Source organism: Amaranthus tricolor, chromosome 3 (assembly GCF_026212465.1).
Source record: "Amaranthus tricolor cultivar Red isolate AtriRed21 chromosome 3, ASM2621246v1, whole genome shotgun sequence".
Lineage (NCBI taxonomy): Eukaryota > Viridiplantae > Streptophyta > Magnoliopsida > Caryophyllales > Amaranthaceae > Amaranthus > Amaranthus tricolor.
This window is the reverse complement of record NC_080049.1, coordinates 8,464,528-8,478,817: the sequence shown is the minus strand read 5'-3', so window position 1 is coordinate 8,478,817 and position 14,290 is coordinate 8,464,528. Positions and strand designations below refer to the sequence as shown.

The 14,290-nt window shown below is 27.6% G+C and overlaps 2 protein-coding genes across 2 annotated transcripts; both read left to right on the top strand.

The window, feature by feature from the left end:
• The first annotated feature begins 4,943 nt into the window (after nt 1-4,943).
• Nucleotides 4,944-10,220, top strand: LOC130808313 (protein FAR1-RELATED SEQUENCE 5-like). The gene is made up of 3 exons (XM_057673791.1): nt 4,944-4,985; nt 7,152-7,216; nt 9,245-10,220. Exons 1-3 carry the CDS (start codon nt 4,944-4,946, stop codon nt 10,218-10,220), a joined length of 1,083 nt encoding a protein of 360 aa, XP_057529774.1.
• A 59-nt stretch (nt 10,221-10,279) lies between these two features.
• Nucleotides 10,280-11,629, top strand: LOC130808312 (protein FAR1-RELATED SEQUENCE 5-like). The gene is made up of 3 exons (XM_057673790.1): nt 10,280-11,081; nt 11,126-11,453; nt 11,545-11,629. Exons 1-3 carry the CDS (start codon nt 10,280-10,282, stop codon nt 11,627-11,629), a joined length of 1,215 nt encoding a protein of 404 aa, XP_057529773.1.
• Nucleotides 11,630-14,290: the final 2,661 nt, after the last annotated feature.

Below are 14,290 nucleotides of genomic sequence, written 5' to 3'. Positions count from 1 at the left end.
TTAAAATTTTAGTAATTAAAGTTTAAGCTAATAAAAACTATTGACAGACATTTCTTGACTTATTTTTAATTACTATGTATCTTTTGGTTTTTGATGAAATATTTTAGAAATGAAAATTTTAATGAAGAAACATTGTTCGTTAGCAAACACTTTAACATAAAAAAGCAAATCTATATTCGTAGAAAATTTTATTGAAAATCTTATGTAGTTTTAAATTAAAAAATATAATATTCCAATAAAATTTAAAAGAAAATATCTTATTGTGATATATTATTGATATATTAAGAAATAAGTTGATGTTGACTTTGGTGAGAATTATTCAATATGGAAAATTACTATGAGGATGCAATGTGGAATTTTACAATCTTTTGATTAGATTATGATTTGGGATAAAAAAAATTCTAGGTTTATATAAGGAAATATATTTATTGTCAGTCAAAAAATATTATATTTTTAATGAGTTAATTATTTTCTTAAATATCAAGACAATCATCAAAAGTTTTTATGTCAACTATGGAAAAAAGGCGGGAAAATCATTAAGTGCATGTTAGGCTTTTTCTTAGAGAAAAAGTCAGTGAAGAAGTAAAAGACCAATGAAAAACTATTTAGTAAACTCCTTTAGTTGTTTGACCAACTAAAAATTCAAAAATCAAAAGCTAAAAGTCAACTAATAAGCCAAATGCCTAACACCCTTAAATTTTCTATAACTATTACTAAAACAAAACACGGTTTACATCATCATTTTATGAAATTGTTTACGTGTCACTTCTTTAATAAAAGTTTTCTCTCTAAAATTTAATGATGATATCATTGTTATTTTAACTTATTTTATATGTCTTTGACTTTACTACCATCTAATTATTATTTACTTTTTATGTCACATCATTTAATGTATAAGAGAATCATATATCTTATTTTATTTTTTTCAATTATTAATAAAATTTTTAAAATTTTATTTATCAAATGATATTATTTAATGTATTGGATGTTTTTGGATGATTAAAAAATAATATATTTTTTGTTTTTTGTTGTGATTTATTTGTCATGAACTAAATTTCCACAATCACCGGCACGCACAATATAAAATTTCATACAATATACGTAAGGTATACAATTTTTCAGAGTGAAATGAAATATAACTATAATGTAAAATTTATTTCTTAAAATTTTAATTTTTTAGTTTACACAAATATATTAGAAAATTTTTAAAAATCGTGCATGGCACGGGCACTATCTAATATACTATTATATCAAAGCAAAAAAATTATCTATACTAACATACTTTAAATGTAAATTAGAGATTCCAATAGATAAAAAGAAGAGAAAATTAATCCTTAACTGTAAATGATGATTATGGAACTCTCATATTATAAGAAAGAAAGAAAAAGTTGTCGATGAGCTATTCATAATATTGATATCTTTATTTGTAGTCTTGTTATGTTATACACATACACATTTCTCCCTTTCATCGACTATACTATCCACATAACTTTGGAGTTTAGTTAGAAATTAGAAATATCAATCACTATTAAATGCAAAATATGTTAGTGAAAAATAAATTTAAAATATAAATAATAAAATAATGTAAATAAATATACCAATCATATCTTAATTTCATGGAAGTTGAAGTCTCTTATTTCTTTGTGTAGCTCTGTTCTAACTTGATACAATTGGATTTTGTTTTTAATGATTGAATCATGAATTTTTGTTGCCACTTCATTCCCGACAGTCAAATCAAAATTTAAATGCAAATAAAAAAATTTAGTTTATATATTAAAGCAAATAGTCATTGAACAACTCTTGTGGGCTATTAAGAGAATATCTTGATATTATTCTCATCACATCTCACTTCTATAATATCGGCAAGATTATTAATTATAGCAAATCAATTCCTTTGATCATGCAGCCTAACTTATGCCTAATCTTTAGCAATTCCTTAATATTGTATAACTGTATTGTATCTCTTACGGCACGTATTTATTTATTCCCTTAAATAGCTAGTTATTCTTGTAATATATAAGTGTAGTCTGATTCTTTCTGTAATATAATACAAAAATACTTTCAATCCTTTATTCTTTCATGGGCATGTATTTGATGTATTTCATAAACCATGCAGCCAAGTTAAGTCCTTTCGTAGGTCATGACCATCATTATCAAAATTTGAATAGAGTTTCGTTTTTAAATTAAACAATTCAATTTTAAACCTACAAATAAATTTTTAAAACAAATTTCATCCCATTAGTACCTGAAAATTCGTAGAATTCAAAAATAAAACCAACAAAATAACAAAAGGAAAAATTATCCAGAATAATCTAACCTTTTACTGATTTCTCTACAATAATTCATACATTTGATTAAATATGAATAATCCTAACTATAAGGAGTGTTTGCTTAGAATGCACCAAGGTAACCTCTTACCTATAAAACAAGTCATTTTGCATAGAAAAAAAGAAAAAGGTGAATATAAAATTAAATTATAAAAAAATTTAAAATTTGAAAATTTTAAATAGAGAAATCAAGTAAGTATTTTTTTGATTTTAACTTTTAATTTTTAATTTTTTTGATTTTTGATTTTTTTTTTAGCGATTAACCTGTAAAACCGGTCACCATTTAGGCAATAATGTTCTAATGTAAGTAACCCTAAAATTGAAATTATTGTAGGAAAATCAATAAAAACTTGATTATTCTAGGTAATTTTTACATATCAGAAAAAATATATTCTAAAATGAAATTAAGAACAAGTAAAAAATATTAAAACAAAAAAAATGTATAAAAATGTATAAACCACTAGTGGAAAAAAGCCCATATGCTGCATGAAAAATGTTGCGGTTCATAACAGAAGCAGCATAAAATGCAAAGAAAAAACGAGTAAAAAAAGATAATAGAATATATGCTGCGGTTCTCCATAAAACCGCAGCATATAGTCTAACTTGTATTTTTTAAAAAAAATCATTAAAATGTATATAAAATAATGTAGAAAATCAGTAAAAACAACATTAAAATTTTAAAAATATCAAAAATTTTAAAACCTAAAAAATTAGTAAAAATATGTATAAAGAAGAAACACTAAATTACATTAAAAAAATTATCAAAAAAAATTTGCAAAACACAACATGAACAAACATAAATTAACATAAAAAATAACTCAAAAACACTAAATTACATAAATAAAACCTATATATATATATATATATATATATATATATATATATATATATATATATATATATATATAAACACAACATGAACAAACATATATTAACTGAAAAAAACCACCAAAAAACCATTTAAAAATAACTATAACAACCATATTCACCATCAAAATCACTACAAAAAATCCAAGAAAGAGAAACGAACACAAAAATATATAAAGTGATATAAAAATAGAAAAAAATAAATGCAAAGATCGAGAAAATACCTTAAATACGATGAATTTTAAAAGAAAATGACCAAAGTGGAAGCTTAGGAAATGAAAATGGCGAGACAAGCGAGAGAATTAGAGGAATTGAAAATGACATTTTGGGGAAAAATGACAGGGAAAGGAGAGGATATGAAAGGTTTAGGGAAACCTGCGACAAACCCACAAAGACACAATTCGCACCAGGCATCACGACGACAATCTTCATCACCATATCAGTCGCGACTTCATTTGAAAAGATCCATGACTAAAAAGACGTTGATCGTTTTTTGCTTTAGCTATTATTATTATTATTATTATTATTATTAAATATTATTATTAATATTAATAATAATATTATTACTATTATAATTAAATATTATCATTATTAATATTGTTATTAATAATTTTATTACTATTATTATTATTATTATTGTTATTATTTTGGAAAACGAATATATCCATTGCACCAAATAGAGACAAAATACAACTAAGACAAGGAGACTACCAGCCTTTCATAAACTGTATTAGTATGAAGAAAGAGCCCACCTTCTAGAAAGGATTGCTTTAATTCACTTTTCATGTGCAAAGAAGGGAGGAATTATTATTATTTACATCAGCAATCTCATGTTAATTAGCATCAGGGATCCCAGCTCGAGTAGTAGGAGCAGTAGCAGTAGCAAGTAGCGGTAGCAGTTGCAGTGGCAGTAGCAGTAAGGACCTAGAAATAGAGGTGTTCAAAATAGATTCGATGACCCAAAATTTACACGACTTTGTAACCGAATTCGATTTGACCCCACTTCAAAAATGATTTACATTTATGTAAAAAACAATATGGACACAAAAATTGATTTCTAACTGACCCGAAACACCTAACTCAAAATCAAACCGATAACCCGAATAAACTCCTCTACCTGAAAATACACTAATAATTATGTCATAAACCATCTGTGAGTATAAATTTGGAATCTGGCATCGAGTCATTTGACACTTGTGTTTGCACTAACCCATAACTTGCACTTGAGAATGTCAAATCACCACAACAAAGTCATTTGTCATCTCAATTTTTATCGCGACGTTTAAAACATCATGACTGTCTGTGATCCTCGGCCATTTTGTTATTGAGTATTTCTTAGTAAATAACCGTAATTTGTAAAGTTAATAAATTAATTTTATGTGGTAGGATTTGATAGGTTGTGAGTTTTGTAATTTTAATTTATTTTTTTTAATTTTATTTATTTTAATATTAATTATTTTTTTTTTAATGATTTATAAATCACTAGAAATTTTTGTTTGTCATCGCTATTTATGTATTTATGTGTTTTCTTGTAATGAGTAGACCCAAATGGGAAATAACAAAAGAAAATGGGTAGCGTCCTAAATGGTAGGTGCCAGAAATTTCCCTCAAAGGTCCACTAGAAATTTTTGTTCATATAATATTCATGTAAAAGCTCCACTAAATAATTAACATTTTGTGATAATGAGCTAGAATAAATAAGCAATTGTAAGTCCAAGGTTAAATGGTCGACTTGACTTAAAACTAGGGATGGCGATGTGTCCTATTTATCAAGATCCAGATCCGGATTCAGTATCGAGTCCGAGTCCAAAACGAATCCAAACTTATTTTTACGTATTCGATTTAGTTTTGCTTCGTAATGCGATAACGATAAAATCTTAGACTTTAATCAATGATAACAATATATAAAATTATCAATTAAAATCTAAAATACATCCAATAATATTATACAAACTATATATATTCTTAAATTTTCTGTGGCAATTTTATAACTAATATCAAGATTATTTAATATTGAATATTAATTACTTACTTATTGCCAATTTTAAATTATTACTAATCCAAACGATGCTATATAATTTGATAAGTATAGATATGTCCACAATGTAATCCAGCGTGATTGCCACATTATTGTGATTCTCAACTATTATGATTAATCTAAGCTAAATTTAGCTCTATTGTAAATCCCAAATACAAGTGGCAGCTACTGCTACTACTTTTTTTAAGTCTTTATGGAAATGATTAGTGAAGTATACATATAAAAGTTTGGTGCAGATTTTCAATTTCAGTAAAATAATAATCTGTGCATTTACCTTTACAATAAATTAGTGTGATATATATATATATATATATATATATATATATATATATATATATATATATATATATATATATATATATATATATATATATATATATATATATATATATATATATATATATATATATATATATAATGGGTCTCTTGGATCCACATATCCGGCAGTTTTTTTATTGAGACACGGATCCGAATATGACGGATCTAAAAATACTATACCCAGATCCATCAAAACAGTTTCGATTGGGTCTAGAATCTATTGCCATTATTACTTAAAACTGAAACATCAAAATTCCAAAGTAAGAACCACGCCTATTTTCTAGATGCTCCTTAATTTATTGATAAATTCTCAAATAAAGCAAATAAAGCAGTTTTACTTTATTTTATTTGCTTTGATGTACAATGTACTACTCTGTTGACTTCTTATTGTAAATTGTAAAAAGCTTGTGTATTAAAGTCCTAGTTTTTAATTATATTTTTGTCCATTTCATAAAAATATACTTCACGGTTTCAAAATTATGAATAATAAAAAAAGTATAATATTTAATTTTTTAGTAGATCAATGCACTAATTTAATCTTTAATATCTTTAATTATAAATTATAAAAAATTTAATATTAATAATTTTTACATTAAAAACAAATTAAATCAGATTCTATATTATAATGTTTTAATTTATAAATTAAAAAATAATTAAAAATTAAAAATATAAATAAATAGTATGTTATTTTATCATGTAGCAAATAATATAAAAGAAGGAAGTATATATTTAAGCATTAGAAATACACCGCCAATTAAAATAATAATTTTTGTCGTTCCATGTCTTTTTGTAGCCGAATTCAAAGTTGGGAGGCTTCATGTTTTCAAATTAACTTTCCTTTTGCGGCCTGCCACTTATACTGACTCCACTGTCAAGTCTCAATGTTAAACTCTTTTCTTTTGTTTTGTTTATTTATCCTTTACTCTTATCCCATTTGATTTTAGCATCCAAAATTGGATATAATGAATTTAAATGGTTTCATATTTAAAAATAAGAAAATTAAAGAGTAAACAGTAATAAAATTATATATTAAAAATTAGAATAAAATAAATATATTGAGACAGACTTAAATGAAAAAATAAAGCAAATTTAGTAAGATAGAATATACTCTCTTCAATTCAGCACTAATGTTTCATTTACTTTTTGGACACTAATCATTTCTTACTTTTAATTTATATTTTATTGTTAGTCTATAAGTTAAAACATAGTTAAGTGAGATCTTGTTTGATTCGTCTCAATGCAAAAATTATTTTTATTAATTTTCTATAATTTTTAATTATGTATAATTAGAAATATTAAAAATTGAATAAATGCATTAGAGAGAGTATATAAAGCAAATGGAACATTAATAGTGAATTGAAAAGAGTATTATACTATTATCTATTATTTAGCTATAAATAGTCTACAATACAATATTTTATCTTTTTATAATGAGTGACGAAATTTTGAATGGAATTTATAGGAATTTATTACTTTTTGAAAATTAAACAATTACAACAAATTTTGAAAGGACCAAGTTAAGTGTTACTTTCTTTGTCCCATAAAAATTCTCTATTGATATGTCTATTGATATGAGTAGTCTATCAATCCTTTTTTTTCAGGATCTTTTTCAGGATTTTATTACTTTTTTCAGGAAAGTATTTTCAGGATCTTTTTCCTCCGCCAGGTGCATTATACACATGATAAGTCACAGTCGCAGAGTTTCTCTGATATCATTTGTAACACCCTGACCCATCGGACCGTCGGTAACTATCCATAAAGACTGTTGATTGGCCCCACAGACCAACACAAGTCTTTTCGGCGCACTTTGACCTCACTCGTGCGCGCCCGAGAAAACTTCCCAGGAGGTCACCATCTTAAGATTGCTCCCCATTAAACACGCTTAATTGTGGAGTTCTTAGCTAATGGACTTCCTTGAAAAGAAAATACACCTTGTTGATATCATTAGTCTATCAATTCTTTTTAAAGCTCAACGCGAGGTATTACAATATATATATATATATATATATATATATATATATATATATATAGGGGAGGGATCCAATGAGAAGGGGTATGAAAATGAGAAGGGTGAGAAGGATTTTGAGCCGTCGATTTCTCAAAGATCTAATGGTCTGGATATCAAGCCGGAAAAATAGGGCAAGTCAAAAAAAAAATGCTGATTCGGTTTTTTTGAAGAACAATAGCGCTTTTCTCTTCCAAGCTATACTCTTCGAAAAACCTTCAAAACCGTCGAAAAACCTTCGATTTCTTCTGCGAAATCTTCCTCTTCTCTTGAATTAAGGTATGCAAATTAGAAATTTACCATTTTATAGTTTTTATTTTTCGATTTGTTTTGATTCATTTCTTAGTTTTTGTTTTCTTCTGCGAAAATCTTCCTCTTCTCTTGATTTCTTAGTCTGCCAAAAATCTTCACTTGTTTTCGATTTCTTATGTGTACGTGTTATAAATTCAGATTTGTTTTGATTGATTTCTTAGTTTTTCATTTTCGTTATTGTTTTAGTATCTTCAAAACTCAGAGTCAGATTTTCATTTTCGTTTTCTTTGTTGATTTTGATTTACAAACTCAGATCTTGATTTGAATCTTCTTCTTCCCTTGAATTAAGGTATGCTAATTGAAGATTTACATTTTAGGATTTATGTATCTTCAAAACTCAGAGTCAGATTTTCATTTTCGTTTTCTTTGTTGATTTTGATTAACAGACTCAGATTGAGATTTACAAAAAGTGCTTAATATGGAAGATTCACCAAAAACTTCCAACAATGAAAAAGAATTGTCAGAAGGTAATGTTATTATGTTCTTCAAAAAAAAGATACTAAGTTATGACTAAAAATTATTATGATTGTGCATATTTACTGTCTTTTTTTTTGTAATTTTGAAAAGTTTTTGTTGCAAAAGTGAATGCTACTATGTTCTTAGAAAAAGATACTATGTTATGATTAAAGGTTACTATGACTATATATAGTTACTGTCTTCTTTTTTTAATTTTGGAAAATCTTTGTTGCAAAAGTGAATGCTACTATGTTCTTAGAAAAAGATACTATGTTATGATTAAAGGTTACTATGACTATATATAGTTACTGTCTTCTTTTTTTAATTTTGGAAAATTTTTGTTGCAAAAGTAAATGCTACTATGTTCTTGGAAAAAGATACTATGTTATGATTAAAGGTTACTATGACTATATATAGTTACTGTCTTCCTTTTTTTAATTTTGGAAAATCTTTGTTGCAAAAGTGAATGCTACTATGTTCTTAGAAAAAGATACTATGTTATGATTAAAGGTTACTATGACTATATATAGTTACTGTCTTCCCTTTTTTAATTTTGGAAAAACTTTGTTGCAAAAAGTAAATGCTACTATGTTCTTAGAAAAAGATACTATGTTGTGATTAAAAGTTACTATGACTACGTATAGCTACTGTCTTCTCTTTTGTAAGTTTGAAAAATCTTTGTTGCAAAAGTGAATGCTACTATGTTCTTAGAAAAAGATACTTTGTTATGATTAATGGTTACTATGACTATGTATAGTTACTGTCTTCCTTTTTTTAAATTTTAGAAAATCTTTTGTTGCAAAAGTAAATGCTACTATGTTTTTGGAAAAAGATACTATGTTATGATTAATGCTTACTATGACTATGTTTAGTTACTGTCTTCTTTTTTTAATTTTGGAAAAACTTTGGATTGTTATACAGGGACTCAAACTCCAAGAACTATATAACACAAGTTACCCCAAATGGTTCTACACTATGGATTCCTCATTGTGAGTTTGATAAAAAGCCATTTGTTGGTATGACTTTTGAAAACTTAGAGAAAGCCTTAGATTTTTATGGTAAATATGCTGAAATTTGCGATTTTGATATACGTTCATCTACTAGCTACAAAAATAAGGGTATTGTTGTTTTAAAATATTTTGTATGTAGTAGGAAGGGTATCATAAAACCTAAACCTAAGAAAAGTGCAGATGTTGTTCCACGTTATAAGAGATCAACCAAAAGAATTGGTTGTAAAGCTAGATTGATTTTGAAATATGACATAGTGAAGAGAACATACCATGTTTTAAAATTCCAACAGGCGCACAATCATTGTCTAGTTAGCCCTACATCGCGTCAATATTTATTGGGTAATAGGAAAATGACTTTGTTACACAAAAATTTCATATCTAAGAATGCACGGGTTAATATAGGACCGGTTAAATCCTTTAGATTGTTTAAGGAAATTGTTGGGGGTTATGAGAATGTGGGAGTGACAATGCAAGATTTTAAGAATTTCCATAGGGATTTAAAAACATATATTAAAGGAGATGATGGGAAGATGTTGATCGAGAATTTTATCAGAAAAAGAGATATTTACAGGGGGTTTTATTTTGATTATGCTTTAGATGAGGAGGACCACATTTCACGTTTATTTTGGGCCGATGCGATAAGTAGAAAGAATTATTGCTTATTTGGAGAAATGGTTACTTTTGATTATACTTATAACACCAATAAGTATAGCATGGTTTTAGCCCCTTATACTGGTGTAGATCATCATAAGTCTTGTATTACATTTGGTATAGGTTTATTAGCTAAGGAAGATAATGAATCTTTTGAGTGGTTATTTAGCACTTTTTTACATTGTATGGGGGAGTGTATGCCAACATATTTGATAACTGATCAGACCCTGCAATGAAAATTGCAATTAAAAATGTATTTCCAAATACAATACACAAACTTTGCATGTGGCACATCATGAGTAAAGTTACTGATAAAGTTGGACCGGAATTGAACAAAAATGAGGATTTTTTGAAAGAATTAAATGGGTGTGTTTGGAATATTGATCAAGAAGAAAATAAATTTGAGGAAAAATGGGAGGGAATTATGACCAAATATAATCTTCAAACAGATAAATGTTTTAGTAGTATATTTAGTATACGAGATCAATGGATACCCGCATATTTTAGGGATATCCCATTGGGGGGGATTTTGAGAACTACATCCCGATCGGAAAGTGTTAATAGTTTCTTCAACCATTTTTCAAACCCTCACATGACACTTGTTGAATTTTATATGAGTTATGAAAGTGCAATGGATGCACAGAGGTACAAACAAGATAAGCTCAATGCTGAATCACTTCACACAAATCCACAATATAAAACACCATTGCCGATTGAAAAACATGCCGGTGAAGTCTATACTAGAAATTTTTTTTTTCTTTTTCAATATGAAGTTTATAAGTCTTGTTTCAAAACTTATATTCAAAATATTGAAAAGATTGAAAGTGTGGAAAGTATAACTGTTTTGGACTCAACGGTAAGTAAGATGTACAAGGTGAAATTTATTCTGGGAAGTTCAATTGATGAGTTGAAGGTAGATTGTGATTGCAAGTTATTTAAACGGATAGGAATATTATGTTCCCATGCGATTTGTGTCATGAGTGCAAGACAAATAACACAAATACCAAAGCAATATGTTTTAGATCGTTGGACGAAGCTAGCATTAAAGAAGCCTATTTTTGATTTGCATGGGAATCTGATTGAAGATAGCAAAAAGTGTGACAACGTGGGGAAGTTTGGTGTGAAATTTTCAATTGTGTAGATTTAGCTCAAAGGAGTGAGAGTGATTTACAATCACTTTTACAAAACCTAAAAGATATTAGTAGAAAATTGGAGGAAAGTGATGATGTGAGGGTGGACATTACTAAAGAGCAACAAATCGAATTATTAGTAGGCACAAGTTCATCTTCGACAATGGAAATACAAAACCCAATCCAATCCAAAGAACAAAGGAAGAAGGCAAAAATAATTGGGGAAAAGGAACAAACTATTGAGCAAAGCAAGAAGCCCAAAAGAAAGTGCAAAACTTGTGGTAAATTTGATTATCATGATAGTCGAAATTGCCCATCAACAAAAGACACCCCACTTACGTATAAAAATATATAATTTGCTTATATTTTAATGTATCTTTATTTAATAATTTGATTATGTAAATGAAAGTGCAAAATTTTTGTTATGCAGAAAAGTTGATGCTGAAGAACAGATAGATGAAGAGATTATTAAGAAGTTTGAAAGTTTTAAATACACTATTCTGTTGAAGAGATAGATGAAGAGACTATTTATTTAGAAATTTGAAAGTTTTGAATACACTATTCTGTTGTAATTTGATACTATGTTGTGATTAAAAGTTACTATGACAATGTATAGCTACTGTCTTCTCTTTTGTAAGTTTGAAAAATCTTTGTTGCAAAAGTGAATGCTACTATGTTCTTAGAAAAAGATACTATGTTATGATTAAAGGTTACTATGACTATATATAGTTACTATCTTCTTTTTTTAATTTTGGAAAAACTTTGTTTCAAAAAGTAAATGCTATTATGTTCTTAGAAAAAGATACTATGTTATGATTAATGATTACTATGAATAATCATAGTTACTGTCTGCTTTTTTAATTTTGGAAAATAGAAAAAGATTGTAAGTCATAAAAGTTGTTAACAATAGCACCATATCTACAGTCATTACATAACAAAAGTAACTACAGTGATTAGATTATCTAGTAATTAGATTATCTAGTAATTAGATTATCTAGTAACTACAGTAATTAGATTATCTACTATGTTCCATCAAATGTTTATACAACTAAAAACTTCACAACTTCATCTTGTACTTCACATTAGCGAATCTTTATTCTTCTGATAGAAACTTGTTTGGCAATGGAGCGTCTTTTATCCTTAAAATTGGACACCTCTTCTAAAACTTTAGATCTTTGTTTGTTCAAATCAGATAACACCAAAGATCCAGCAATCTTAGCTCTTGCAACATGTCTCAATGGAGCCTACATAAGAAGAATATACATTTAATTTGAATGTTTTAATTAGAATGTCATTCAAAACAATACATTTAAAGATAATATTAAGAAGAAAAAATGTAACTACGTTCAATATCGGACACTGGAAATCAACTGTTCCCTCAAAAAACAGCATGCTCATCATCATGAATACATCGCTTTCAATGTTAGTCCTAGCAGTAGTTTTCCAATCAATGGGAACTCGTTCCATTTTCCATAAAGGAATAACATCAGTAGCTTTCATCTTATCATCAAAAATTGTTGACAGCAAATCTTTCTACAAAAGATTCATTTAAATATTTATTAATAAATATTTTATATTCTTAGCAACATAGGCAAAAGGTTTTTCAGATAAAATGTTACACATACCATAGTGTCACCTAGCTTTCTAATTTGTTCTTCCGAAATAGCGGTATGGTCTACATTGTCAATCCATTAAACTATTCTTAACTTCATATTCAAAAGAAGTAAGAAGTACTGACTACCCTTCAGTATCGGAACAACAATTTGTATATTATATATCACTGAATCAATAAAATATCTAAAAAACAGTGACAGCATAAGTACTGACTACCTATTAGTAGCTATAATAACTAAAATAGTGACTATATAAGTCAATCAATCATAAAAAAAAATATCTTACCAGATCAAACTTAGACAAATCAACTTGGTTGAAATCCACCCATTTGACCCAAGAATCATAAACTAAATCTATTTGTTGAGAACCACCATTATTATGAAATTCCAACAAAGCAAGCTGTAAAAATAAACAATGAAATAACTAAAAATAGTTTCAAAATAGAATAAAAGTTAAAGAATAAAAATGACAAAAAAACTTACACTAGAACTAGCACTAAAAAAGAACTTTTTGGAAGATTCCTTGTTCTTTTCATTTTCATTTAGTAATAGACACCAACAATCCACAACACTAACATGAGTGCACTTTGAGGGATCCCCTAGAGTATAAAACTCTTCCCTTTGAATTCTCAAATAGTCGTCATAATTCACAAGCAATTCACTGTCAAATAAAAGAATAAAATAAATATAATAAAAAACAAAAATCATGAAAAAGAAAAACAAAAAAAAGACTCACCTATTGTCGAAACATTTATCAAAAACAAAACAATAGTCGACTGATTCTTGAAGCAAAGAACCAAGACTTCTCACGTATTTTTTGTTTGATTTCATTAGATGTGAAACATACGTAAATTTATCATTCACACCTCTAAAAGGAATGGAACACTTTGCCCTGCCATGTATCAATACATTCTCATAACCATGGCTTTCAAAAACAATGACATTATTTGCCACATCATTAACAACTTGATCCAATTCAACCTCATCCAGTACATCATCTTCAAATACCTCATCCAAAACAACATCCCCTAGTACATCAGCCACAATATCAGCACCCTCATTCACTTCTACATTACCCTCATCGGCAACAATACCCTCATTCACCATCTTGGAATAGAGGTGACCCATTTAACCGTGTCAACAATCTCATCAATTGTATTCAACACGGTAGGATTCATAAAAAAACTTTGGGTTTGTGAAAAAGGTGTAGATGAGGTTGAAGGAACATCAGGTAGAGGGACAGGAGGAGAAGACAGTGAACGTTTTTGTTCTAACAACAATTTAATTTTCTCCATGTAAAACTCAGAAACAACTTGAGTGTCCCTCTTCATGAGCATAACCAACTCATACATTTCCTACAAAAAGAAGTCAATATAAGTTAAAATGTTGTTCAAAAGAAAGTAACTATGACATTATATAAAAAATATAATGTAGAAGGCAACATAAATAAGTAAGATTATACTTACATCCCCAGCTAATCGGTGTATATCAGAATTTCGCATTGCATTTAAAGGCAACTGAAACTCAATTTTCTCATCGTTTTGCACTGGTTGATCTCTGAAG

Coding starts and splice junctions, on each gene's coding strand:
- LOC130808313 (XM_057673791.1), top strand. CDS start 4,944: ATGGCGATGTGTCCTATTTATCAAGATCCAGATCCGGATTCA. Junction 4,986..7,151: donor AAGATCCAGATCCGGATTCA/GTATCGAGTCCG, acceptor CTTTTTTTTCAG/GATCTTTTTCAGGATTTTAT. Junction 7,217..9,244: donor GGATCTTTTTCCTCCGCCAG/GTGCATTATACA, acceptor ATTGTTATACAG/GGACTCAAACTCCAAGAACT.
- LOC130808312 (XM_057673790.1), top strand. CDS start 10,280: ATGAGTAAAGTTACTGATAAAGTTGGACCGGAATTGAACAAAAATGAG. Junction 11,082..11,125: donor GATTGAAGATAGCAAAAAGT/GTGACAACGTGG, acceptor TCAATTGTGTAG/ATTTAGCTCAAAGGAGTGAG. Junction 11,454..11,544: donor ACAAAAGACACCCCACTTAC/GTATAAAAATAT, acceptor TTTGTTATGCAG/AAAAGTTGATGCTGAAGAAC.